The sequence below is a fragment of the Corvus hawaiiensis genome, chromosome 2, assembly GCF_020740725.1.
Source record: "Corvus hawaiiensis isolate bCorHaw1 chromosome 2, bCorHaw1.pri.cur, whole genome shotgun sequence".
NCBI classification, from domain to species: domain Eukaryota; kingdom Metazoa; phylum Chordata; class Aves; order Passeriformes; family Corvidae; genus Corvus; species Corvus hawaiiensis.
In genome coordinates, this window is record NC_063214.1 from 122189088 (window position 1) to 122213273 (window position 24186).

General features: G+C 47.4%; 1 protein-coding gene across 8 annotated transcripts in view; it reads right to left on the reverse strand.

Annotated features, from left to right (window-relative positions):
• The window catches only part of ITSN1 (intersectin 1), a 101697-nt gene that overhangs the window by 45105 nt on the left and 32406 nt on the right, over nt 1-24186 (reverse strand). For 6 of the 8 annotated variants that reach the window (XM_048292081.1, XM_048292112.1, XM_048292099.1 and 3 more), the window contains exons 5-16: nt 22883-23043; nt 21180-21356; nt 20513-20606; nt 18326-18426; nt 17579-17642; nt 15323-15460; nt 14361-14476; nt 12729-12991; nt 11713-11862; nt 11387-11527; nt 7042-7129; nt 6732-6871 (exon numbers count right to left, since the gene is read on the reverse strand). In XM_048292081.1, the coding sequence (XP_048148038.1) occupies nt 6732-6871; nt 7042-7129; nt 11387-11527; nt 11713-11862; nt 12729-12991; nt 14361-14476; nt 15323-15460; nt 17579-17642; nt 18326-18426; nt 20513-20606; nt 21180-21356; nt 22883-23043 (1633 nt within the window). Of the gene's footprint in view, nt 1-6731; nt 6872-7041; nt 7130-11386; nt 11528-11712; nt 11863-12728; nt 12992-14360; nt 14477-15322; nt 15461-17578; nt 17643-18325; nt 18427-20512; nt 20607-21179; nt 21357-22882; nt 23044-24186 lie in introns of those variants that run through there. The other 2 variants (XM_048292116.1, XM_048292121.1) reach the window with 2 other exon arrangements.

The following is a 24186-nucleotide window of genomic DNA, read 5'->3' on the forward strand; positions in this document are numbered from 1 at the left end:
CAACTTTCATCTGGAATTTCTTTGCATAACCTGGAATTTTGCATCTGAACTCCTCAGTATTACAGGGGAAAAAAAGAAAACTCCCTATGACCACTGAGGATTTTCCCTGAAAATAGTTCACTTCAAAAAACTGATATCTTTTAATGAAAATATGGTACATGTGAAATTGAAACAGTTAATCTTGGAAGTATTTGGATAGTTTTTCAGAAATTCACAATCTACAAACCACAGGAAGTTTTCATGTAAAACTCCTCAGGCACTGACCCAAATGAGAAAATTGCATAAGAGACAAAAAAATAAATGTAGGTGATTCAGAGATGAAATTTTCAAAAGGGAAGCTGATCCTTGTGGCTCAGTTTTCAGGTCTCAGTTTTATTTCATTAATGCTCCCCAGTTTTAAAGTCAATGAAAACTGAGCTCAGCATCATTAAAGAGAGAATCAGTTCTCAGGGAAGTTGGAATTAAAACCCTGCTAAGGCCATGAATCCCACTGAAATGCAGGGAAAATCCCAATTTGGGCAATACTTGTTTTATGATCGCCCTGAGTGTGATGAGCAGGGGGAACCACAGTCCCCACGTCCTCTCCATGACCTCCTGAACCCTTATTTGTACCAAAAACATGGACAAGTGCAAGGGACAAACTCCAAGAGCATTGGCAGTGCTGGGACTGACATCCTTCAGATGAGACAATCCCAGACTGGTTGGGTTGGAAGGGATTTTAGGGATTATCCAGTGCCACCCCTGCCATGGGCAGGGACACCTTCCACTGTGCCAGGCTACTCCAAGCCCCAATGTCCAAGCTGGCCTTGGGCACTGCCAGGGATCCAGGGGCAGCTCCTAAGGGATCTCACCACTAAATGCAGGATATTCACCACTTCCATGGCCAAATGGAAAACGGGAATGCTGCAGCTGAGCCATGCCCCCATGTCTGCCTGGAGCACGGAGATTCCACTGTGAGTACCTGGAGCAGGAGCAGTAAATGCTGCTGCCAACCCTGGGACAAACAATTAAATTATTTTCTTTGCTTGTTGTGTCATTTCATCCACCTGCTTAGCTATGTCAGGATCTCAGGGAACACTTTAGTAATTATTTAAGTTTTCCACAGACATTTTAGCCCTATTCCCTCCCAGCCAAGCTGATGTGTTGGGTCAATGTTCTGTGAAGGGATTTTTCTGAGACAGAACTGCATGTTAAGAAAATCAAACCTAGTTTATAGTGCTGGCACTGGATGGAGCATCTTTGGAGATGAAAAAATCCCACATATATCCCTCTTTGGGTCAGCCAGGAGGAAACAAAGAAGTGCTGGGCATCTCATGCAACAGAGGTGCTCAACTGCTTTGCCAGGTGGGAGGATGGGGAGGAAGAGCCAGCATCTCCCAGAGTTCTACTGGAAACCAGCTGAACTTCAGTAACACTTCAACAGCCAAAACATTTCCAGCTGGATGTTCAGCACAGCCCTACACTCATCCTGTACAGACACAGCTCCCAGCTGTACACGTCCCACTCCTGTGCTGGAATTCCAAGGACACACCAAGGCTTTGCTCGTTCCTGGGGTGCAGGACAAGGAATGCCTTACCTTAGAAGCTGAGAAATTGTTACCTTGGCACTTAACTCCAAACAGACCAACAAGGAGAATTCTGAGATGTTCCAACAGCCACATTCATCATATTGAATAGGAATTAAAGCATTGCACAGAGCAGAGCAATATTCACTCTTTACAGACAAGTAATTTGCTACAAAAACCTTCATGGTAGAAATGGGAGTTGTTTAGGCCCAGATTGTGCCTTTTTGACAGAAAGACAACAGCACTTGGGATATTCAGGGATTACAATACAAAGTTTCCATCAGATCTTCTCCCCTTGAGACAAGCATTTGATCCCAGAGGAAAGGACCCTGTGGTTCCATGCTCCCAGAAGCTTTTCCAGAGCAACCCTCTCCTGCCCCATTCCCGAGCTCCCAAAGCCTCTGCTTTGGCCTTGGCACACAAGTCCTCCCTTCACCCCATCCTGGGGAGATGGGACAAAGGAAGGATGTTGCCACCTCTATCCTACTCAGAATCACAGATTACAGTCATGTGTAAGGATACTTCCCCCATCCAAATGTTTGCTTTTTAAAAATTCTGAAAATCATGACCAAAACAGGCAATTTACTTAAACTCCTGAAGTTCCAGATAAGCAAAAGATAAAAATCACTCATTAGTATCTTGCCCAAGATGCCATTCAAGGCACACTCCTCATGCAGGCATAAGGATTAGATAAAAATCTAATGCTAAACTCTTCTCTTTGGTTTTGTTTTGGTGCTGGCACCCTTAGGAAACACTGACTCAGTGAAACACTGCACACTCATCTGCTTAGGGAAAGTGAAGCACATAACTGGAGGAGGCTCCTCACTCAGAGAGAGCTGGGTCCTGCCTGAGCAGGGCATGGAGACCTTTGGGAAGGAGTGTAAGTGCTGGATGCAGCCCAGGAGGAGCGCCAGGCACTGCAGCATTGCCTCTTCCACTGCCACTGACTGGAAGAAAGAAATGCTCAGATGTAAACAGGCATTGGGAGCAGGACTGCCCCGTTCACATGGATCACACAGGCACTGACAGCGACGGACACACGGACAACAGCGGGACAGCTTCAGCCCTCCTGGGGGGTCTCTGCTTTTCCCAGGCACTGGGAAAAAATTCTCAGCAAAACTATTTCAGAAACATGAACTCATTCCTGAGGTGCTCTTGGGCAGGAACAGCAGTAAGAAATTCGGGATTCTTCCATGTTATAGGAAGTGGGCATTTGGTCCTTGGAGACAGGAGTCACATCGAGCTTTAAGCTTGGAGGGTCGGTTTAGATCCAGGGATATTGGGCAGGAATTGTTCCCTGGCAGGGTGGGCAGGCCCTGGCACAGGGTGCCCAGAGCAGCTGGGGCTGCCCCTGGATCCCTGGCAGTGCCCAAGGCCAGGCTGGACATTGGGGCTTGGAGCAGCCTGGCACAGTGGGAGGTGTCCCTGCCCATGGCAGGGGTGGCACTGGATGGGCTGTAAGGTCCCTCCGTCCCAGACCATTCCATAATTCTATGATCCTAAAATAAACAAGTGACCAGCTCCATTTTATTGACAGCTGTATCAATATTATTAGATCTCTAGGCTGAGATTTTTAAAGAGTACTGGAAGTTTCACTCCTTCAATCATAATTCAAGACATGAAGAAGTGGCCAAACTTTCAACCTTGTAACAAACTCAGTCACCTTACAGCCAAATACAGGCCAATCCACAAGACTATTATCTCGTAAAATGCCCCAAATCTCATTTCAAAGGATACATAAGCAGCCAAACAAGCACCAATGATCTCCCTGAAACCAAGTGGTTCTACCTAAAGATATCCAATACTACAATTCAAATGACCTGATTTGAAATATTAAAAACATTTTGTAAGCCTGAAAGCTGCTGGAAATGCACCATATTCTATGAATATTTCCAACTCCAAAGGACTCATCAGAAGGAATTTAAATCAGTTGTTTTGGAGAGATGACAAAAAGATCCAGCAGAAAAAAAATCTCATTTATCTCCCTAACCATTAAGACACACAGCGAAGATGATGTAATTTAACACTTGTAAAAAGTATTCACTTACTGCAGAACATACAAACATGGAGGCAAATCCAGAGCATCCTGTAAACTGCTTGGTGTTAACAAGTTGCCTGGTAAACTAAAATTACCTTGATTAAACCCGGAGTTTATAAGTTATTTGCTTGATAAAAATGTATTTTAAAAGGAAAGATTTCCATCTTTCCCATCTTGACCTATCATCCCTTAATTTACAAGAAGCCTTTAGCATATTTAGAACTGAATTGTTGATAGACAATTTGAAAAATTTCACATTTCCTTGTGAGCATAGTCCAGCTGCCTGATAATCACACAAATGGCAGCACAGGAACTGCTGTTTGTACACACCCAGGAACTGAGAACTCAACTAGAAGTTCTTCTGCTATTTGGGGAAATTATTAATTTAGCATTACCTTCAAGTCAATTTCTACCTCTTTCCAAAGTCAGTCGCTTTTCCAGTGGTGGTTCCTAAAAGTTGTCACAGATTTTTGATTTTTAGGTAATTGTATGTGAGAATTATGGAAGTTCCTAAACAACCTGGTTTGGAGTGATATGGTCACCTAAGAGAGAGGTGATCTGTGCTTGGAGAAGTTCCACTTCACACAAATCCCAGTAAATGCAGGATTCCAGGAAAGCCTTCACCAGCCTTGTGCATAAAATCTCGAGTGCTGGGCACTGCCCAGGCTCCCCAGGGAATGGGCACGGCCCCGAGGCTGCCAGAGCTCCAGGAGTGTTTGGACAGCGCTGCCAGGGATGCCCAGGCTGGGATTGTTGGGGTGTCCTGGGCAGGGCTAGGGGTGGGATTGGATGATCCCTGTGGGTCCTTTCCAGCTCAGGATATTTGATGATTCCATGAAGAACAACAGCCAAGAAATCCCTGCTGCACTCAGCAGCTTCTAAGGGGTTTCTCTACCCCTTCCAAGCTGAGCCCACAAAAAGGTCCATGTGCCTTCTTAGGGATTTAATCCAGTAATAAAATCCTCCAGGCCCCCCTAAAATATGCCTTGCACATCTCGAGAAACTACAGAAGGGAGAACTCTCTGAATTCAGCTCCCACTGCTCAGTTTCCATGGTACAACAGGGGCTGGAGCGTGTCCAGGGCAGGGAAGGGAGCTGGGAAGGGGCTGGAGCCCCAGGAGCGGCTGAGGGAGCTGGGAAAGGGGCTCAGGCTGGAGCAAAGGAGGCTCAGGGGGGACCTTGTGGCTCTGCACAAGTCCCTGACAGGAGGGGGCAGCCGGGGGGGGTCGGGCTCTGCTGCCAGGGAACAGGGACAGGAGGAGAGGGAACGGCCTCAGGCTGGGCCAGGGCAGGCTCAGGGTGGACAGCAGCAGGAATTTCCCCATGGAAAGGGAGCTCAGGCCTTGGGAAGAGCTGCCCAGGGAGGTTTGGAGTGCCCATCCCTGGAGGTGTCCCAGAGGAGTCTGGATGTGGCCCGTGGGGACAGGGTTTGGGGTGATGCTGGGGTGGCACTGGATGATCCCTTCCCACCCTGACAATTCTGGGATTTTGTGACTGCCCCTCCTGAACTCAGCCCTTCCCAGAAAGACAAGGAAGCTGCAGCAAGGCAGAAATCCCCACATACAGAACCAGATCTGCTCCTCCCATCAGATGAGCTCCACAATCTCCTCAAGCCGGAGGAGACTTTCTGCTCTTCCCAAAGACGTGTCTCCACAACTCGTTATCAATCGACTGAAACCAATTTTTGTTTTAAACTGCAAAACCATTTACCTCTAGCCAAGGCATTCTTGGATTCCTGGCACATGCTGATAAATCTGTGCTTAATGGGCAGCTTCAATTTTTAATTAACATCAGCTTGTTATCTGTGAACTTCAACCCTTCAGTATTTAAAAGATTGGATTTTGGGTGACTGGTTGGTTGGTTTTGGGGATTTTTTTTGCTACTGTCACAATACCAAGAAAATTCACCCCTTGTGCCCATTTATACTGTTTAGGTAATTTATGATCAAACCAAATACTGGCACTAACTTTAGAATTAATATCCTTTGGTCCAATTTATCACTTTCAAAGGACTCCATTAAAAAAAATAATACCCAAAAAGCACAACATGTTAAGATGTATCCAAAAATCATACATTAAGAAAAATTAAGCAAGGTTTAAACCTCAAGGATTAATTAAGCAAAGATTAAACCATTCTATTTTGCTTTAAATATAAATTGTGCCCATTTTGTTTGTTCTGTGTCTGACTCTGCAGAGATTCTCCCCTTCCATCCTCCCTGTCTCAGACTGGGAGAGTCATCTTCAAATTTACCTTAGAACAGGGCCACACTTTTAATTTTTTCCTATAATTATTAATAACTCTAGTTTAAACAAGCAATTTGTTGCTTAAATTCAACCCCACCTTCCACCCTAAATTGTTTGATTTAATCCCAGTTGATCAATTTACGAAACAACTCCATTAATGTCACTACCACAGTGATTTTCCTGCTGAATACTTGCAGCACAATTTGTGACACCTTGCAGGAAATTGAGTATTTCCGGCCAGCTTTCAGGAAAACCCACCGGTGGAACTGGCAGATAAAGTGCTTGAACATTGGAATATTTTATGAAAAAATGAATGCCATTAAAAGTTTATAACTACAGACTGATTTCCAACTTCTCTCTGCAGAACCCTGACATGTCTGGTGCAGAAATACACGAAAAAAATCACAGTTTTAACAAAGACTGAGCAATAAAGCAGGAAACCACAAACAGCTACACGCAGGGACAAGAAGGAGCACACGGACAGCACATAAAAATTCATGGTGGCAGCAGAAAATCAAGTCTCTCTTATTCAAGATTTCAATTTGAAGTCCTGATTCCAGCAGATTTGCTGACCTTGTCCTGCACTTCTTGGATGCAAAAGCACAGAAACTGGTAATTTCATTTTTGCAATCATAAATCCGGAATCAGGGCTCAAATTTCCTCCTAAAGAGATTCTGCAGATTAAATTGATTCAACCCTGAGTTTGAAAGCTGAGCAGCATTTTCTTAAAGATAAAATAAAAATTAAATAAAATCCCCAACAGACAGATTTGAGAATGCTCCCAGAATCATTAATGCATCCTTCATCATTTCATTTTTTTTTTCCACAATCAGGTTAGAAAATAATTAACTGAACATTCAGAAAGGCTTAACGAGTCCTGGGTTACCTTCAGCTGATTATTGAAAATATCAATTTCCTGCAGTTTAGATCTGGTTTCTTTCTCCACCTCATCCAGCTGGTCCCGGAGCTGCTGCCGTGCCAGTTCCTTGGCTTCCAAGGCTCTTTTGATGGTGAGAAGGGAATCCCCTGGTTTTGAACACATTATCAAGTCAGTATTTCCTTCCATGGAACAGTTCAGGTCATAGAAAGCAACATTTTCCCATCTGCATCTTGCAACACCCAAAGAGCAGTTCCAGGGGACACTGCAGAGAGGGAACGTGGCCTGACCCAACTGAGGCATTCCCAAATCTACTCACTGTGCAAACTGTTCTGCTGGACTTGCTTGAGCTGATCATTCAGCAGCTGCTTCTCTGGAATCAACCTGCCCAGCATCTGCTGAGACTCCTGAACCCAGGGCACAGGCAGGGAAAACAAGAACAGAAACAGGCAAAAAGGTGAGTGAGGGACAACTTCAGCCATGAGACCTCTCATTTTCATTTCTTCTTTACTTTTCCCTCACTGAATGATGTGTTACTGCTTATTTCCCTCCTGATGTATTATTGCTCTTATCCAAGCACTGTCTGTGTGATAACCCCACAGATCCCAGACATTCTCTGCCAGTCCAAAAGAGGGGATGTATCAAATTGAACTGATTCTCATTGAAAATTGAACTTGGCTTTCAGTTACCCAAAACTGAAGGCAGAAAGACAAGGACAAATTTGAGGAAATGTTCAAACAAGCACTTACTAAATGTTTAATTCTGATTTTAATAAATGAAACACAGAATCCCAGGATCCCTGAGGCTGGAAAAGCCCTCCCAGCCCAGCCAGGCCCAGCTGTGCCCCATGCCCACCTTGTCCCCAGCCCAGAGCACTGAGTGCCACCTCCAGCCCTTCCTGGGACACCTCCAGGGATGGGCACTCCAAACCTCCCTGGGCAGCCCCTGCCAAGGCCTGAGCTCCCTTTCCATGGGGAAATTCCTGCTGCTGTCCACCCTGAGCCTGCCCTGGCCCAGCCTGAGGCCGTTCCCTCTCCTCCTGTCCCTGTTCCCCGGGAGCAGAGCCCGACCCCCCCGGCTGCCCCCTCCACTAATAGTTAATTAATAATATTAATAACACTGTTAATGATTAGTAACTTAGATCGGGAATAGAAAGACAAATATTTACAGGATAATAAAGACTTGCCCTTTAAAGGAATATATTCTGGCCAAAAGCCATGAAACACAAGCCCTGAGGGATGAGAATCCTTGAGTCCTTGACCTCTCCACTTAGAGCTCTTGGAAGGGGATTCTGATCTCTCTCAAACTCAGCACGTGGTTGTAAGCTTGTGAACTGCTGTGTTACAGGGGTCCCTGCAGATGATCCTCTCCCTTTGGGGGATCCTATTTATGTGTTTTCTGTAGAACCCTGGCCCTTTCCAGAGCAGGAAGTGCTACCTCACACACTCTTCTGAAGCCTTGACCTTCAAGCTCAAGTTGTCGAAACACCTTCAGCAGCACGAGGTGAAACAGCACCTGAGTATCAACATCCCATCTTTCCCACAAACCCTGTAACTCCTCTGGGCAGTTCTCTGGAATTGCAGGCTTTTGAGGAATCAAGCAGCTGACAGCTTCAATCTGTCAAGGAGGATTGCAAGTAACATCATTCAATGCTACGAATAAATGTCCCCTGACCCCTGAGCACCAGAGTGAGCCCCAGGGACGTCATGGACTCCCCATCCCTGGAGGTGTCCAAGGGCTTGGAGCAGCCTGGGACAGTGGAAGGTGTCCCTGCCCATGGCAAGGGTGGCACTGGATGGGCTTTAAAGTCCATTCCAACCTAAGTTATTCTGTGATTCCACAATTCCACAACAAGTTTTAAATTTGGTTCCAAGAACCCGGGACTGACTGCACTGCCATAGCTTTGGGCTGTCCCACTTTCCTCCTGCCAGACCCTGATGGGGCTCTGCAGTGCCCAGCTCAGCTCTGAGCATTATGCAACGACTGCAGCCTCCTGTGAGCTCCTTATGTTCCCGAAAATACCCTGAGACAGCACAGCACAGTCAAGGACTTAAGGAATTCACTAAGTAGCAAAGTAGCAAAATTCAGATGAACTACAGATTTGATTATCAAGAGCTGCACATGTCCCTCATAGTGCAGCTGCAGGGCCTGTTGCAGCAACAGAGCTTTCCCAGCCCCTCAAGGAGATCCCAAAATCTGGATGCTCCAATCCTACCCTGCGCTGGGGCAGCCTCACCTCCAGGCTTGGGGGGGCTGCAGCTCCTCCCGAGGGGCAGCACAGGGACAGCTCCGATCTCTGCTCCTGGGCCAGGGACAGCAGCCAGGGAGCGGCTGGAGCTGGGCCAGGGCAGGCTCAGGCTGAGAGCAGGGAAAGGTTCTTCCCCCAGAGGCTGCTGGGCACTGCCCAGGCTCCCCAGGGAATGGGCACGGCCCCGAGGCTGCCAGAGCTCCAGGAGTGTTTGGACAGCGCTGCCAGGGATGCCCAGGCTGGGATTGGTGGGGGGTCTGTGCAGGGCCAGGGGTGGGACTGGGTGATCCCTGTGGGTCCCTTCCAGCTCAGGATATTCCATGACTGCCATCCTGGGGCTGTTATCTACCTGGAACAAATGGGAAACAGCAATGTATGCAATATATAACCTTGCTCTGGTGGGAGGTTCCCTGCCCATGGCAGGGGGTGGAACAAGATGAGCTTTAGGGTGCCTTCCAAACCCAAGCACTCTGTGTTTCTGTGACTCTGAGAATGCTGCAGATCAACCAAGCAGCAGAATGGATGTCAACATGAAACAGAAAAATTCTCCTTCTCCAAGCACAAAAAGCACCACAGGACAGCATCTGAGGGTGGAATGTGGTCACAACATCAGCTGCTTTGTTTGCAAAGGCCAGAACGCTTCCAAACATCCCAGATTACCCAATGCACCAAATAGTTTGGGGAGTGTGTAAGGACAGAGAATGCCAAGGGATCGTGAAGGTCAAGTCCTGTTTCCTGAAATCACAGACAACCATGGAATAAGCATCTATCCAATAACTCCCACCACATGGATTCCACATCCCTTCCTTGGACTGAAGAAACAGATGAAAGAAATTATTGGCATCAGTAACTCTGGAAAGTCATGCACCAAGAAATGGCCAAGAATTGAGTAATGTCCCACATGGCAGAGGAAATCAAACCCCAGTTCCTGCCCCTTGAAAAATCTTCAGATCACCTGGGAGCCAAAGTGTTCATCAAGGGGGTAAAGAATCCCTGCAGGCAATGGGCAAGGCCCACACAGCATAAATGTGTTTCAAACACAGCTCAGGTGTTTGGAAAGCAGATCCTTCTGAACCTCCCTGGAAACAGCACTCGACCAGAGAGCACAGAGCCAGAGACTGGCACACGTCTTCATCACCCAGGATTAACTGGGACACCACTTCTTTCACAACTTTAATGAAACTGCATCTTGGAACTAATTAATAGGTTGAAGAATAATTACTCCTCTGAATTAACTCATCTTCCCACAGGAAGTGCCAGATGTATTAAACTGAACTATTTCCAAGTGAACATACATCACCCTACAAAGACAATGACAATACTGACTTTTTAACCTATTTGAGAGTTTAGAGGATGAAAATCTCCTTTTTTAAAACTCATTTACATCTTCAGTCTGTCCTCTACAGATGAGATAGGAAAATTTACAGGATATTTGAAAAACTAATTTTTTTTTTTTTTTTTCAGGAAAAAGCTTTAAGGTTCTCCCCAGACAAAATGTGGCCTTTTCTCCTAAGTAGTGACATTTTCTGGGATCACAATTGGGATAGAAACACCTCAAGTGACTCTAAGAGAAGTATCAGTGGTGGAGCTCATTGAGAGCAGACATTACCACACAACCACAGCTATTGCTGCCAAACCACCTCAAAGCCCAAAACCCAACAGAACAACTGCCAGGGAAAGCAGGAGTGAAGCTGGGACAGAACAGCAGGATTAGGTTTTAAGCCAGGTTTTACACCTCAGCCCCGTAACATAAGTTATGTTCTCTTTTTAGTGGTAGAAACCCCTGAGAGTCCCCATGACCAGTCAAGAATTAATTGCAAGCAATATGAAGTATTTAATAAAAGAGAAAAATCCCTAAATCAAATACTACAACCCATTGAAAAACCCTTACAAGCTACAAAGAATACTCTTTCACTAAAGGTAGACACCTACTCAGCTCCACCTCTAATTTGACAGAGAATTTAGGATCAGTAAGAAAGGCAAATGCCAGGTTTAGATCAAGAACTCCCTGGTTTCACTGGGAACTCCCATTTTGAAAGTTCATTATTTTTCATAATTAAAAAAACCATCAACAAGCCACTTCAGTGAAGTCAATTCTTTCCCCCAGCACACAAACAGCAAAACATACACTGGAAAATTTCCTTCTCCTCATCCCCAAAAACACCTGCAGCCAAAGCATTTCCTGCTCCCCACAACAGGAGCCCAGGAGGATGGAGGATAATCCCAGACACCCCTTCACGTAGAGGAAGCAGTTCCTAGGCACGTCTGAAGGACATTAATTTACAGGAATGATGAATTATCTCCAATGATCCCTTAAGTGTGAGGAACAGCTCATCCCAAGTTTGCTCAGGATATCAATGCACTTGAGAAGGTCAAAATTCAAGACTAAGAGTAAAATTAGGGAATGTTTTCTCACCTGTAGCTGCTGCTGCAAATGGGTGATTTCTGCAATTCTGAGTTCTCTGGATTTATTTGTACTTTCAATATCTTGTCTTTGGGTCGACAGCCGACACCTGATATCCTGAAGCTTTCCCTCCAACTGGTTTCTTTTATCATTCTTTAAACAAAAAGAAAGATATCTATTTTATATTTTTTTTACCAAAATGTTTGGTCATGCAGGTCAGGATCTAAAAACTACTTTTACTCCGTATTTAAAAGGGAAATTATAGAAAATAAACATGGCCAGGGCACAGCCACCAGCACGCTGTGCTTGTGTGTTTGAGCTGCACCACCACCACTCACGAGAGCTTCCAGTTCGAATTCCAGGGTTTTCTTCTTTGCCTTCAGCACCACGATGTCCTCCTGCTCCTTGTTCCTCTGGTTCAGCAGCTCCTGCCGCCGGTTGCGCTCCCACTCCAGCTGCCTCTGCCTCTCCAGCTCCCGTTTGGCAGCCTGAAGCATTCAAAAATAAGTATCTGTAATTTCTGATATTCATATGCTACTATTCAATTTAAACATTGGTATAATCTGGGAGCTGCTCTGTGCCTCTGCACACACAAATTGCTCAGTGGTTGCAGTGCTTCCCTGCACAGCAGAGGTGACTGAACAGAAAATCCCTCTGTTTTCCTGTTTTCCAAGATCCAGTTTGCTCATTTAACTCATATTAGGACTTGGAGAACTCTCCAGGACATATTCAAATCCCTTTCCAACCTCCAACATTAGACCTTCTGCAACTTTGCAGAGAACAGCCACGTGCTTCTGTGCTGAACTCATCATTGTTTAGCAGTGGGAGAAAATAAGAGCTTTTTGGGTTAACCAGGGTGTGTTTCCTTTATCAAATTAAAGGCCAGGGTGCATGGTGCTACCTGGTCTGGTGAATGTTATCACTGCCCATGGCAGGGGGTTGGAACTGGAGGATCTTTAAGGTCCATTCCAACCCAAACCATTCTGGGACTCTATGAAATTAATGCATCCCTGGAAAATCACGAATGCCAGAATTTTTTCTTCATTCATTCATGCACCTCAACATCAAATACAATAATAATAATAATAATAATAATAATAATAATAATAGTAATTACTTTTAAAGAAGTGAGAAGTCAGGAGCATGTTGTCCCAGATGCCAGTGTCTCACCCATTCATTTCACAGGACAAATGAAGCAGTAACTGCCTCTTCCTTGCCTTTAACACCCCAGAAATTTCAGTTCCTGCTTTAAATGTTTGCTCGCCAACCCTGACAGCAACACACGGAGTGCCCAGCTCACACCTGGATCCCCCAAAGCCAGGGCACAGCCCCTCCCTGTGCTCCCCTGCGTCACCTCTCTCCTCTCGATCTCTTTCCTCCTCTCCTCCTCCCGCTGCCGCTCCAGCTCCCGCTGTTTCTCCAGCTGTTTCTCCAGCTCCAGCTGCCGCTTGCGCTCCTGCTCCTGCCGCTCGCGCTCCTTCCTCTCCTGCTCGGCCCTCTCGAGCTGGGCCAGCCGCTCCTGCTCCTTGCGCTGCTGCTCCAGGAGCGCCTGCCTGCGCTTCTCCAGCTCCAGGTTGCCCCGCTCAAAGTTCTCCCGCTTCTTGTCTTCAAATGTCACTTTGTGCACAGTAACAGGGGGCAAAAAGGACAATTAAACTCTGCCACTGACTTGGAAACAAAGAAATCCATATAAATCCAAATGAACCCCTAGCAAAGTGCAACAGGCTTCCAGCAGGAGAGGATGCAGCTCCCCTCTAGGGATAACTGGGCTCCACAGGCCAGCCTGGGGTTTAGCATTAGCACTGACATTGCTGATCCCCTCAAACCCACATCCTCAGCAAACCAAGGAGGGAATTTCCACTCCCATTCCTCAGGCCTCCAGCTTTCTCCACAAAGCTCAGCAAGTGGGGATAATTTAGACAAACCATTCTCCAGCTGATCCTCTGTGAGGACACGGATCTGGAATTCCTCTGTACACTGGATAATAGCAGCAGTCCAAGAGCCAACACTTCCATTAGTGCAGGGCAAAGAACTCAGCTGCTGACATCATCAAAAAGCCATTATGCAAGTGACCAGAACTTATTTAAAGTTGCTGTTCTCATTAGATTACTCATTACTGTCAGGAAAAGAAATGGTTTAGGTTCTTGAGCAGCTGAGCCCAGTAAGTCCGGATTCCTGCAGATCCACAGCCTCACCACTTACTGTCCTAAAAAAACGGCCTCACTTCCAGCACAGCTTCCCCGACATCCCTCTGCAGGCCAGGGATCGTCCTTCCTTCCCCTGTTCCTCACTCCTCGGCCCCTCCCTCCAAACGATTCTTCCACTTCACCTTCTGTTCCTTTTCATACTCTCTGTGTCCCCTTCCCACTGCCCAAAGACCAGATTTCTCTCCCTTGTATGGCCAACACGGACATATTTGGGATGCAAGGCCAGGGAGAGCCCACATTTCCTTCCAAGTGTGCACACTTGGTTGGACACATTGGCCTGACACCTGCTGAACCAGCTGAATTCTTGTCTTTTCAAGTTTGTCCCCCTCCCCAGCTGCCAATTCCCATTTCCTTTAGTTCTTTTCCTGGAACTGCTGAAATCACAAAGCCCCACACTGTTACACAGACTCCAAGGAAACGGGTCTCTGTGGGCATAGTGGGATCCTCCACAGAGCACCTCAGCCAAGCTTTGCTCCACCTAAGCCAGAGGATGAAGGCAGCAGGAATTTTTCCTCTCAATCCTGTGCCAGGGCTGGAAAGGGCTGCATGTGTGGGGAGTGCAGGAGATGAGGAGCCTGAAGGCTCTTCCCATCTCCAGTGTCAGCAACCCCAAGGATCAGGCACCAGTCAGGAATGAGCCAGACCCAGCAGTGTCTTGGTTGTGCCTCTGGCCTGTCCCAAACCACTCTCAGTAGCCCATGTAACCTCTCAGGCTGTGACCTGATGGCAACATCCCAGTGGGAGCAGCACACTAAATATCCCTGTTTTCCCTTGCTCACCTGGTAATTTCTTTTCCAGTTGCTGCTGTTCTTCTTCCAATGCTGGTTCTTCTGGTAACCTTTGGTCTACAGACACCGAACTGGCAGCAGAAATCCCACTGCCAGAGCGGACTCTTCTGCCAAGGAAACGGGAATGGCAGGTGCTTAACACAACCCAGGCCTGCCCAAATTATTTATGATTTAATGATGAGATCAAATTAAATGCAATGATGTCATGTTTAATGGTACTTAATGTTCATTCAGTGTTGCCCAGAGGGTCTCACTCAGGCATTGCCTCAGGAGAACAGGATTTTCCAGGATCCCAGCAGTTCCCTGGTGAGCTGAGAAACCCAGTCCCAAGTTCTCCATGCAGATTCCAGATGGGTTCAACCCTGTCCCCAAGTTTTCTCACCCAGGAAGAGATTTTTCCGCAACCACTGTGGGTTTGGGGAAATGCTGACTTAAACTACAGCAAAAATTGCAAAGACAGAGAAAGAGCTCAGTATAGTCAAGCTAAAAGCAAGATCCCAGGTGGAATACACAAAAACTGGGAATCTTCAGGAGGATATCTGAAGAACATGGTATGCAAACATTTATTTCCATTGCTGTTACTGTCTTCCCATCTATTTCTCCACAAAAAAAGTGAAATGGAGCAAGAGAAGTGATGAGTGACCCCACTGGTCCTAAACCCAGCTGTACCAAAAGAAGTCTGGGTGTGGCACAGTGCAAATCCATAAAAGGTTTGAAATTCCAATACATTCCAATTGCTCTACAGGAGTATAAGCCTGAACCTAAATCTAGATTTCTATGGGCAGACTGAGAAAGTTTTGGAAGGTGTGCAGCATGAACATCCACCCAAACGCTGTTCTTACAGGGCAAAAGGTGCAGGGTCTCTGCTCAGTGTCCTGTCCTTGGCACTCACAGAACCTTCCCAAATGAAATACAAAACTGAGGAGTGGGATTCCCAAGGGATGAGCAGCTACCTGAATGAAGGTGGGATGTACTCTGGAGGCAGTGCAGGTGGCAGTGGCTGACCAGACATCGCTACATCAATGAGGTGCATAGCCAGGATAAATTCCTCAGCTGTCAGCTTCCCATCTTGATCAATGTCAGAGAGATTCCTTGTTAAAGGAAAGGGACAAAGCAAGGAAGTTGTTAAATATTAAAAATCACTGTTCAAAGGCATTGTTTCAACATATACAGTTCCAGATTCATTCACTTTTTTCACTATTATTTCCACACTACTTTGCTTTTTCAGAACAAATGAAAAGCAAACCCCAAATGCTTCCCTATTTCCCACATTTCTCATGGCTGTCTGCCTTAAGTCCAGCCTTGCAGCCATGGCTCGTCCTTCACCTGCACTGAGTGCTGCCAGGAGCACGCGCCAGACAAGGAACTTTAACCAGTGGAGTTCTCTTGAACACCTCCTGAACACCCAAAAGAACCAGCTCAGATGTTTGGCAGAACTTTTAGGTTTGGTCTCCTTCCTCCCTAGAGGCTCCTATCTCACATTCCAGAGCACCCACTGGCAGTGAAATCAAAGCCATTGATGTTCTAGTCGTGACAAGCACAAATCCACTCGGGCATTGTGCACACATTAAAAATTATGGAGTGATGTCTCTGGATGGCCCCAAAGCAGAGCTCCAACAGAGGCACAAATGCTTAACTCCTGTTAAGGTGGTGTTGGACAAAATTAACAGCCAGGGACAGCAGCCAGGGAGCGGCTGGAGCTGGGCCAGGGCAGGCTCAGGCTGGAGAGCAGGGAAAGGTTCTTCCCCCAGAGGCTGCTGGGCACTGCCCAGGCTCCCCAGGGAATGGGCACGGCCCCGAGGCTGCCAGAGCTCCAGGAGCGTTTGGACAGCGCTGCCAGGGATGCCCAGGCTGGGATTGGTGGGGGGTCTGGGCAGGGCCAGGGGTGGGACTGGGTGATCCCTGTGGGTCCCTTCCAGCCCAGGATTTGTTTCTCCAGCATGCTGCACTCTAATCATGCAGGAAAATCACCCATGATACTGTGAAAATCAAAGGGAAATAAGTGATAAATTCTTTTGATATCCCAAGGCACAGGACTCTGTCAGTGGGATTTAAATGTGGGAGACAATCACTGCCTCACTTGATCCACACCTGTGTCACTGAAGTCCTCAGGCTGGAGCACAGAACAAGCCAGGAGACTGAGAATGTGCCGTGCAAAGAAATCTTATCAGCTGGGTCCACACCTGGGTTAGGAACTCCCAGGACAGGCTGAGCATCAACTCTCCCCTTTGTGTGCCTGAGTGAGGGATTTCAGCCCCAGCACAGGCCAACAAACCCTGCCCCAGACAGCAGCAACCACAGAGCAGGGCTCAGGAAAGGGCCAACAAGAGCTGCAACATCCCTTCCTTATCTCAGTGGCCTGGCAGTTGTGAATGTCCCCAGCTGAGCGAGTCCTGTTTGCAGCTCCTGGAGAGAGCTGGTGGCAGCTGCCTGCCCACACCACCACCCCAAGGCTGGCAAAAGCAGAGCACTTCTTGGTTAATCATCTGCTGGGGGACTAGGCTGATTTAATTTCATCCCTTTGTTAGGAAACAGAGAAGGAAAGAGTGGTTTTTAATTTATAACACAACTCCCAGTGCTTTGCAAAGAGAACAAGTGCAGCTGAATGGCCTTGTCAAAGTGACTGCAGCACTGCCATCCTCACACTGAGCCCCTGGGCCAGCTCCAACGCTTCTCAAGCAAACATTCCTAAAGGATAGAAGTTAATTAGGAACAACTTTCCATGGGGCAATAAAAACATAATAAAGTTAGGCAAACAACAAGTTGGTAGGCGAAGGGGAAGCTGAGACAAATCCTTAAAAAATCCATTATTGTAAAGGTCTGTAACTCCAGCCCCTGGGAAATCAGCCCTCTCAAACTCATGGAAAAGGCAGAGAAACCCCAAAGAAAGAGTGGTTTGGGTTAAGTCTCCTGTTCTACTGCCTGTGCACAGGTAAGTGGAAGGCACAGGATGCTGAACATCTGCTCTGCCTAAAAACCCAGCATTGAACCCCAACTTCCAAACCACCACACAAAAGATGCTCCTGGTACTCTTGTGGAATAATATCAATAAAGGCACAGAAGTGCAGGTTTTGTTTATAAAGTTACACGTGACAAAGAGCAATGTGTGATTTATCAGTGAGACTGGAAATGGAGAAAACTGCCCAGACTCCAGTGCAGAGGTTTCAGAAGAGTTTGTGTTTTGATGGAAATGGAAACATTTATTTTACCATATTGTAGCCAGCTGAGCCTGGGGTAAACTTGACTGCATGAGAATCGTTCTCGCTTGGGGACCTAAAAGGGAAACAAATATTAACAAAATAAGCAAGAGATGTGACCAGCAGGAACCTGGCTCCTCCAAATAACCATGAAATAACTCTTCCCGTCTGCACAACAACCACAGAAGCCCGGACTGGGTTGGGCTGGGAGGGACCTCAAAGCCCACCCAGTGCCTCCCCTGCCATGGCAGGGACACCTCCCACTGTCCCAGGCTGCTCCAAGCCCCAATGTCCAGCCTGGCCTTGGGCACTGCCAGGGATCCAGGGGCAGCCACAGCTGCTCTGGGCAACCAAACCACTCAGGTTAAAACCCAAGAAAGCTCTAAACCACAAAGAGATGCACCAGAACTGATAAAATTAAGCCAGGGGACCAGTCTAGTCTCTCCCTGGAAGTGGACACTGCTTTCAGCAGTGGGTGAACAAAGCACTGGAAATGGCTGCACAAGTTTTCACAGAACCCACTGTGCCCTTCTCCAGAAACATTTCCCAAGGTCAACTTTGCAGAAAATAAAGGAAAGATGGTGATAAAATGATCCCAGCTATGATGAATGTTTGTTTCTAAACAAGAGCATTAAGCACTTGGGAGATTCAAACAGAAAAACACTGATGAGTCTCTTACTTTGTGAACAACATCCTCAGTGGCATTAAATTGGCCTCTTACAGCTCAAAACAAGGAGACAACAGAAGCTGTTCCAGTACCTGTCAAGTGTCCACTCATGGTTTTGTCGTGGCTGTTGAAGAGCTGCCGGTACTTGAGCCGTGAGGACTGAGGCACAGCCCACTCTGCCACGGCAGGAGCACTGCAAGGACAGCAGGGAGACCAGGGATAATTGGAAATTTCATCTCACGAAGGTAATGGCAACAATCACAGAGTCATAAAATCACAGAAGGGTTTGGGCTGGAGGGACCTCAGAGCCCATCCAGTGCCACCCCTGCCATGGGCAGGGACACCTCCCACTGTCCCAGGCTGCTCCCAGCCCCAATGTCCAGCCTGGCCTTGGGCACTGCCAGGGATCCAGGGGCAGCCCCAGCTGCTCTGGGCACCCTGTGCCAGGGCCTCAGCCTCCTCACAAGAGGCTGAAGTGCTGCACTGAAATCAAGTTTTATGCCTGAAATTGTTCTTTTCCCCAATTTTGCTGTGAGGGTGGGGAGGTACTGAGGTGTCCCAGAGCAGCTGGGGCTGCCCCTGGATCCCTGGCAGTGCCCAAGGCCAGGCTGGACATTGGGGCTTGGAGCAGCCTGGGACAGTGGGAGGTGTCCCTGCCATGGCAGGGGTGGCACTGGATGGGCTTTAAGGTCCCTCCCAAGCCAAACCTTTTCATGATTCCATGATCTAATATTCCCTGCTATTTCTGAAACCACCATGGGTTTGACCTCTTGTTTGCAAACATTTATCATCATTCAGTCTCTTGGAAGGTGTTTTTTTTCCTAAGAGTTTTGCTTTTTTCTTTACTGGCAGAGAATGAAGCAACTTAAACTGTTCAGAGGAACTACAAGCTTTTACCTAAACACGTACCAGGAAATGCAGAATAACATCCCATTTTACTCTGTCTTTAACTGTTTCTTTTAGTCAAATAATTCACAAGCTAAATGAAAACAAATGTAAAATATACTGAAAATGTAGAAAAGAAGGTGTGGAAAAGCCACATTTGAATGTAAAGTTTCTCATAATGGAATTCAAATGAGGAATGTAATATTCACAGTTTTAATTCATTCCCATAACAGGTTGAGTTGATTTGTAGCTGATTTCCCAGGCTGAGAAGTCCTAATTCTGAAAAACAAGGAGCAGAGTTTTTCTGTCTTCAGGTGCATTCAAACTTTGTCCTTTCTTTGACCTTATAAACCATTCTTACATGACAAGACACAAACTAGTATCTCTCTTTTTGATTTCCCAACTCTTGGGCTTTAATAATATCCCTTCATGGGAGCAAAGCAAAAACAAGCTGCCCCTTCAGTAATGAAATAAAAAAGGCTTAATATCGAATTTTTACCCACAGGAATTCCTCCTCATTTTTGCTGGATTTGGGGGTTCCCCACATTAAGTTTACTCCTGTATCATACCTAAATTCTACCAGAGCATCCCTACTCTGCTCCTGGCAGGTTTTGATTACAGAGAGAAAATGAATTGTTTTGAAAGGCTTTTATTTCTATTTGCCAATAATGAGTAGTGTCACTTATCTAACAGCAGGGCAATAGACAAGCCAGCAGAAGAAGTGGAAATAAACCAAGCAATAAATTGTGTCCCAAGCCATTCTCCTCTTGCATAAAAACCTGTGCCACGGATCTGAGAGAGATGATTTATAAAGACTTTGGGAAATCCCTCTCCTACCTCCTCAAAGGAAGTTTTAGTTTGTTAGACCACTTTCTTAAACCAGAGTAAACCCCATTTTGCCCAACCACGCATTTTTCTAGGCCTTGGAATAATCTAGAAGCCCTTTAAGTGATTTTTCATGCAGAACATGAAGAAAACAGAAGAAACAGTGATGTGGAGGGCATTTAAAATATGAGACCTATTAAATATTTTGCTTTTAGGAACCACCCTGGAGTTGCTAATTTTAAATAACATATTACTTGTCTTGTTTTCACAGTACCAGGAGTGTCTGTGCATGATGCAGGTTATGTTTACAGAAGCAAACGCTGTTCTAAAAATTAAGTGAAGACAGTCTCAGCACTGTTAGTAGTTGATGGTTTTATTTCCAGGATTCCCTGCTCCTGGAGCATTCCCTGTAAAGCCACAGCACTCCACAAAATGCTGAAGTGGTACCTGTGCAGGAATTGATTTCTGCCAGAACTATTATTTCAGACAAGCACTTTGTGAAAGGGAAGGAGTTTTTGCAACCCTGGGGACCCAACCCCCCCGGCTGCCCCTCCGTGCCCCAGCCCCACCTGGCCACGTCGAAGGATTGTGCCTTCTGCAGCTTTGCATTGAGCTGTGCTCCCGGCCCGGAGCGGCTGAAGGAAGAACTCTTTGGCAAAGTGGCTGGGAAGAGAGAAAACAGGGATTTATTGCTATTCACAGTGAAACTGGGCAATTCCCATGACATTCATTCAGCTCCTACATCAAGTACAGGCACTGTGGGGCTGAAGGGAACTCTTTAACAATATAAAGATCACAGAGTCCAGCAGGACAGGGGGAAACACAAGGGCACTTCCCTCATGTCTTTTTACTTCCACAGCTTTAGGGAAACCCTGTTGATACCAAATTATATTTTGATAAATGTTAGAAACCATATGTAGTTCAGTATTAAAGCCACCCTAACAAACAGCAGTACTTCAGTAGCTATAAAGAGACAGGAGAGGCCCAATTTCCAAGCAACAGTTTCCTGGCAAGGTCATTCCTCCAAGTGCTGTTTTATTTTCTCACCACGAGGGACTCCTGCGGGAGGCCATGTCCACATTCCTTCTTTTAGCTCTTCTCCAAGTGTGCCAAGTGGGCTAAGGCAAAGCACAGTCCTTCCCCAAAGGCATCACTCGGAGTGGCTAATTCCATGTGTCCCAAGGAAATGGCAGGGGAGCTGTTAGGAGCAGGAGACAGAGAGTGAGAGCAGCGTACCGGGGTGAGCGAAAGCAGGCAGGGGCTGGATGACAGCAGGAGCTCCGTTAGCCAGGGGAGGGACGGCTGCAGGGACAGAGGACACCAGAGGGGGGGACATCCCCACGACTGGGATGGATGCCATGGGCACCGGGGCCACAGTGGTGAGGGATGGCATGTTGGCAATGCCCCCGAGACCTACGGGCGAGAAAAGCACAGGTTGGTTGTGATGCACACCTGAGACGGCGCCCGCAGGGGCTGCACAGTCACAGACACCTCCGTGGGAGCTCCCACACCCCTGGGACAGCCCTCCCAGCCCAGGGCAGCGCCAGCATGGCACAGGAACGGGACACAGGGCACAGGGACAGCCCCACACCTGCCACAGGGACTGCCCCAAACAGTCCAGCAGCATCTGCTAAGAAAGGAATCGCGTGCCTTGAACTGAGTGAGGAGCAGCACTGGCAGCCCCAGGGAGGGGTGAGCCTCCAGGCTGGCACAGAAGCTGCAGGATTAGTGCTCCAGCCTTTTGTTGGGATGAGACAAGGCAAAGCTAATGGGGAGAGCACAGGAATGAGAGGCTGAGGGGTAAGCACAGTTGCAGGGAACCAGGGAGGTTAAGGAGGGCCAGTGGTGCCAGGGGAAGAACGAGGGTGTGCAAACAGCTCACATCAATCTACAGGGAATGAGAACAAGGGAATCACGGATTTGGCTGGGGTTTGTGGGAGGTTCATTTTATTTTGCCTTTTCTCACTTAACCCTGTATTTGCTCTGTCCAGTTTCACTGTTTTCTTCCAAAGAATTTCATTTCTGACAGTAAAACTTGTGGGGGGTACAGTGGATCAAACCACACTGCTGCAAGCAGTTCATCAAAGGCCCTGTTCCCTTTCCTCAGGATATCTAGATGGCATGTTGGGCAGGAATTCCTCCCTGGAGGGTGGGCAGGCCCTGGCACAGGGTGCCCAGAGCAGCTGGGGCTGCCCCTGGATCCCTGGCAGTGCCCAAGGCCAGGCTGGACATTGGGGCTTGGAGCAGCCTGGGACAGTGGGAGGTGTCCCTGCCATGGCAGGGGTGGCACTGGGTGGACTTTAAAGTCCCTTCCATTCCAAACCATTCTGTGATTCCGTAATTCTCAGGCATCAATAGCATTGAGTCACAGAAAAGACTAAACCAGAAAGGGAAAGAACCTCTCACGACAGGACCAAGGTGTCAAACATGAGGTTCACCTTCATTTAGTTATTTTCCTTTCCCCATCCCATCTTCTCTACTCTTTTCCTAGAAATGATGACGACTGGCAATACTTCACCCCAAGCAGCTGTTCAACTCCTACCAAAGCAGCACTGCTCATCAAAGCAGAAGGTGCAGGGATTGTAAAAACTCAGGAGAAACAGAGCTGATCTTGCCAAAGCTGGAGATCCAGTAATGCCCACAGCTTAAACCAAAACTCCGGCCCTTTGGAATGCACTAGCCCTACTACCTGAGCCAGGTTTTGTTTGGAGCAGTGCAAACGTGAAGCAAACAGGAGCTCAGCTCAGGTTGCTCAGCAGGGCCGGGGTAGAAGCCCAGTGCAATCTGTCTCGGTGCACATGCAACATCTGGGTTTCAGTCCACAGGCTTTTAGAAGTACTTTTTCCTAAAATTTTCTTGGAGAAACTGCAAAATGACAGTGGAATTGCTGCAGTCCCAGGTAACAATGAGGAAAACAGAGAGGAAAACAGGGATCTTACCAAATCCTGGGGCACCGGGCAGGGCGAGGGGCGGCTGCTTCATGACGGGCGGCAGCGTGGCCGGGAGCTGGTAACCCTGGAGCTTCAGTTTGATGAGTTTCATAGCTATGGAAAACTCCAATGGATCCATCCTCCCATCATTGTTCATGTCAGCTAGAGCCCTGCAAGACACACCATTTTCACAGTCACACTCTGGAATTAGGAACTTCAGGCCCTGCCCGAGGAGCAGGCTCACACAGGTATGGATATCCAAGGCTGATGAAGGGGCTGGAGCCCCAGGAGCAGCTGAGGGAGCTGGGAAAGGGGCTCAGGCTGGAGCAAAGGAGGCTCAGGGGGGACCTTGTGGCTCTGCACAAGTCCCTGACAGGAGGGGGCAGCCGGGGGGGTCGGGCTCTGCTGCCAGGGAACAGGGACAGGAGGAGAGGGAACGGCCTCAGGCTGGGCCAGGGGAGGCTCAGGGTGGACAGCAGCAGGAATTTCCCCATGGAAAGGGAGCTCAGGCCTTGGAAAGAGCTGCCCAGGGAGGTTTGGAGTGCCCATCCCTGGAGGTGTCCCAGGAAGGGCTGGAGGTGGCACTCAGTGCTCTGGGCTGGGGACAAGGTGGGCATCGGGCACAGCTGGGACTGGATGGGCTGGGAGGGCTTTTCCAGCCTCAGGGATTCTGGGATTCTCACTAATTTTCACCCAAAATTATGGCAGGCTAAAAATAAGACACTATTTAAACTTAGAGCTCCTCGATTTCTTTCCTGGGGTGGTTAATAAATAATTTTTAAGTTGCTTTTCTACTCTTGGAGGAGTAACAGCAAAGCATCCAGAGAAGGACAAATGTAGCCGTACAAAAACTTTGCAAAATCCCACCAATGAAAGCACAGGGTCCTCAAACAGCACCACAGAGAAGCAAATCACTGACTTTGCAAATCTGTCCTTCAGCTACACTTAAAATAAAACATTCTTTAAATCTGTGACTCCCCTCAGCACCGCTCCATCTGCGAGTGTGCAAATGTGTTTTCAATTAAACAATAGCACTCAAGATGAAACATTGAGCCTAGGCCTTGAATAGGCTTTCAGGGAAAGGAGTCTGACTTAAACAGTCTGCTTTTTGTTCCTTCCCTTGCTAGTTAAGAAAACCCAGCTCAGCAGGGAATAGGGGTGGGAGCTTGTGGGGAGAGAAGCAGGAAGAAGAGTGTCAGTTCCTGCCACTGCACACCAAAAACCCCCAGAGTAAACACACATAAATAACAGAATTAGCTGTAAACTTACTTTTAAACATTGTCCTTATTTCTTTGTGTTTGTTTGAAGAATTA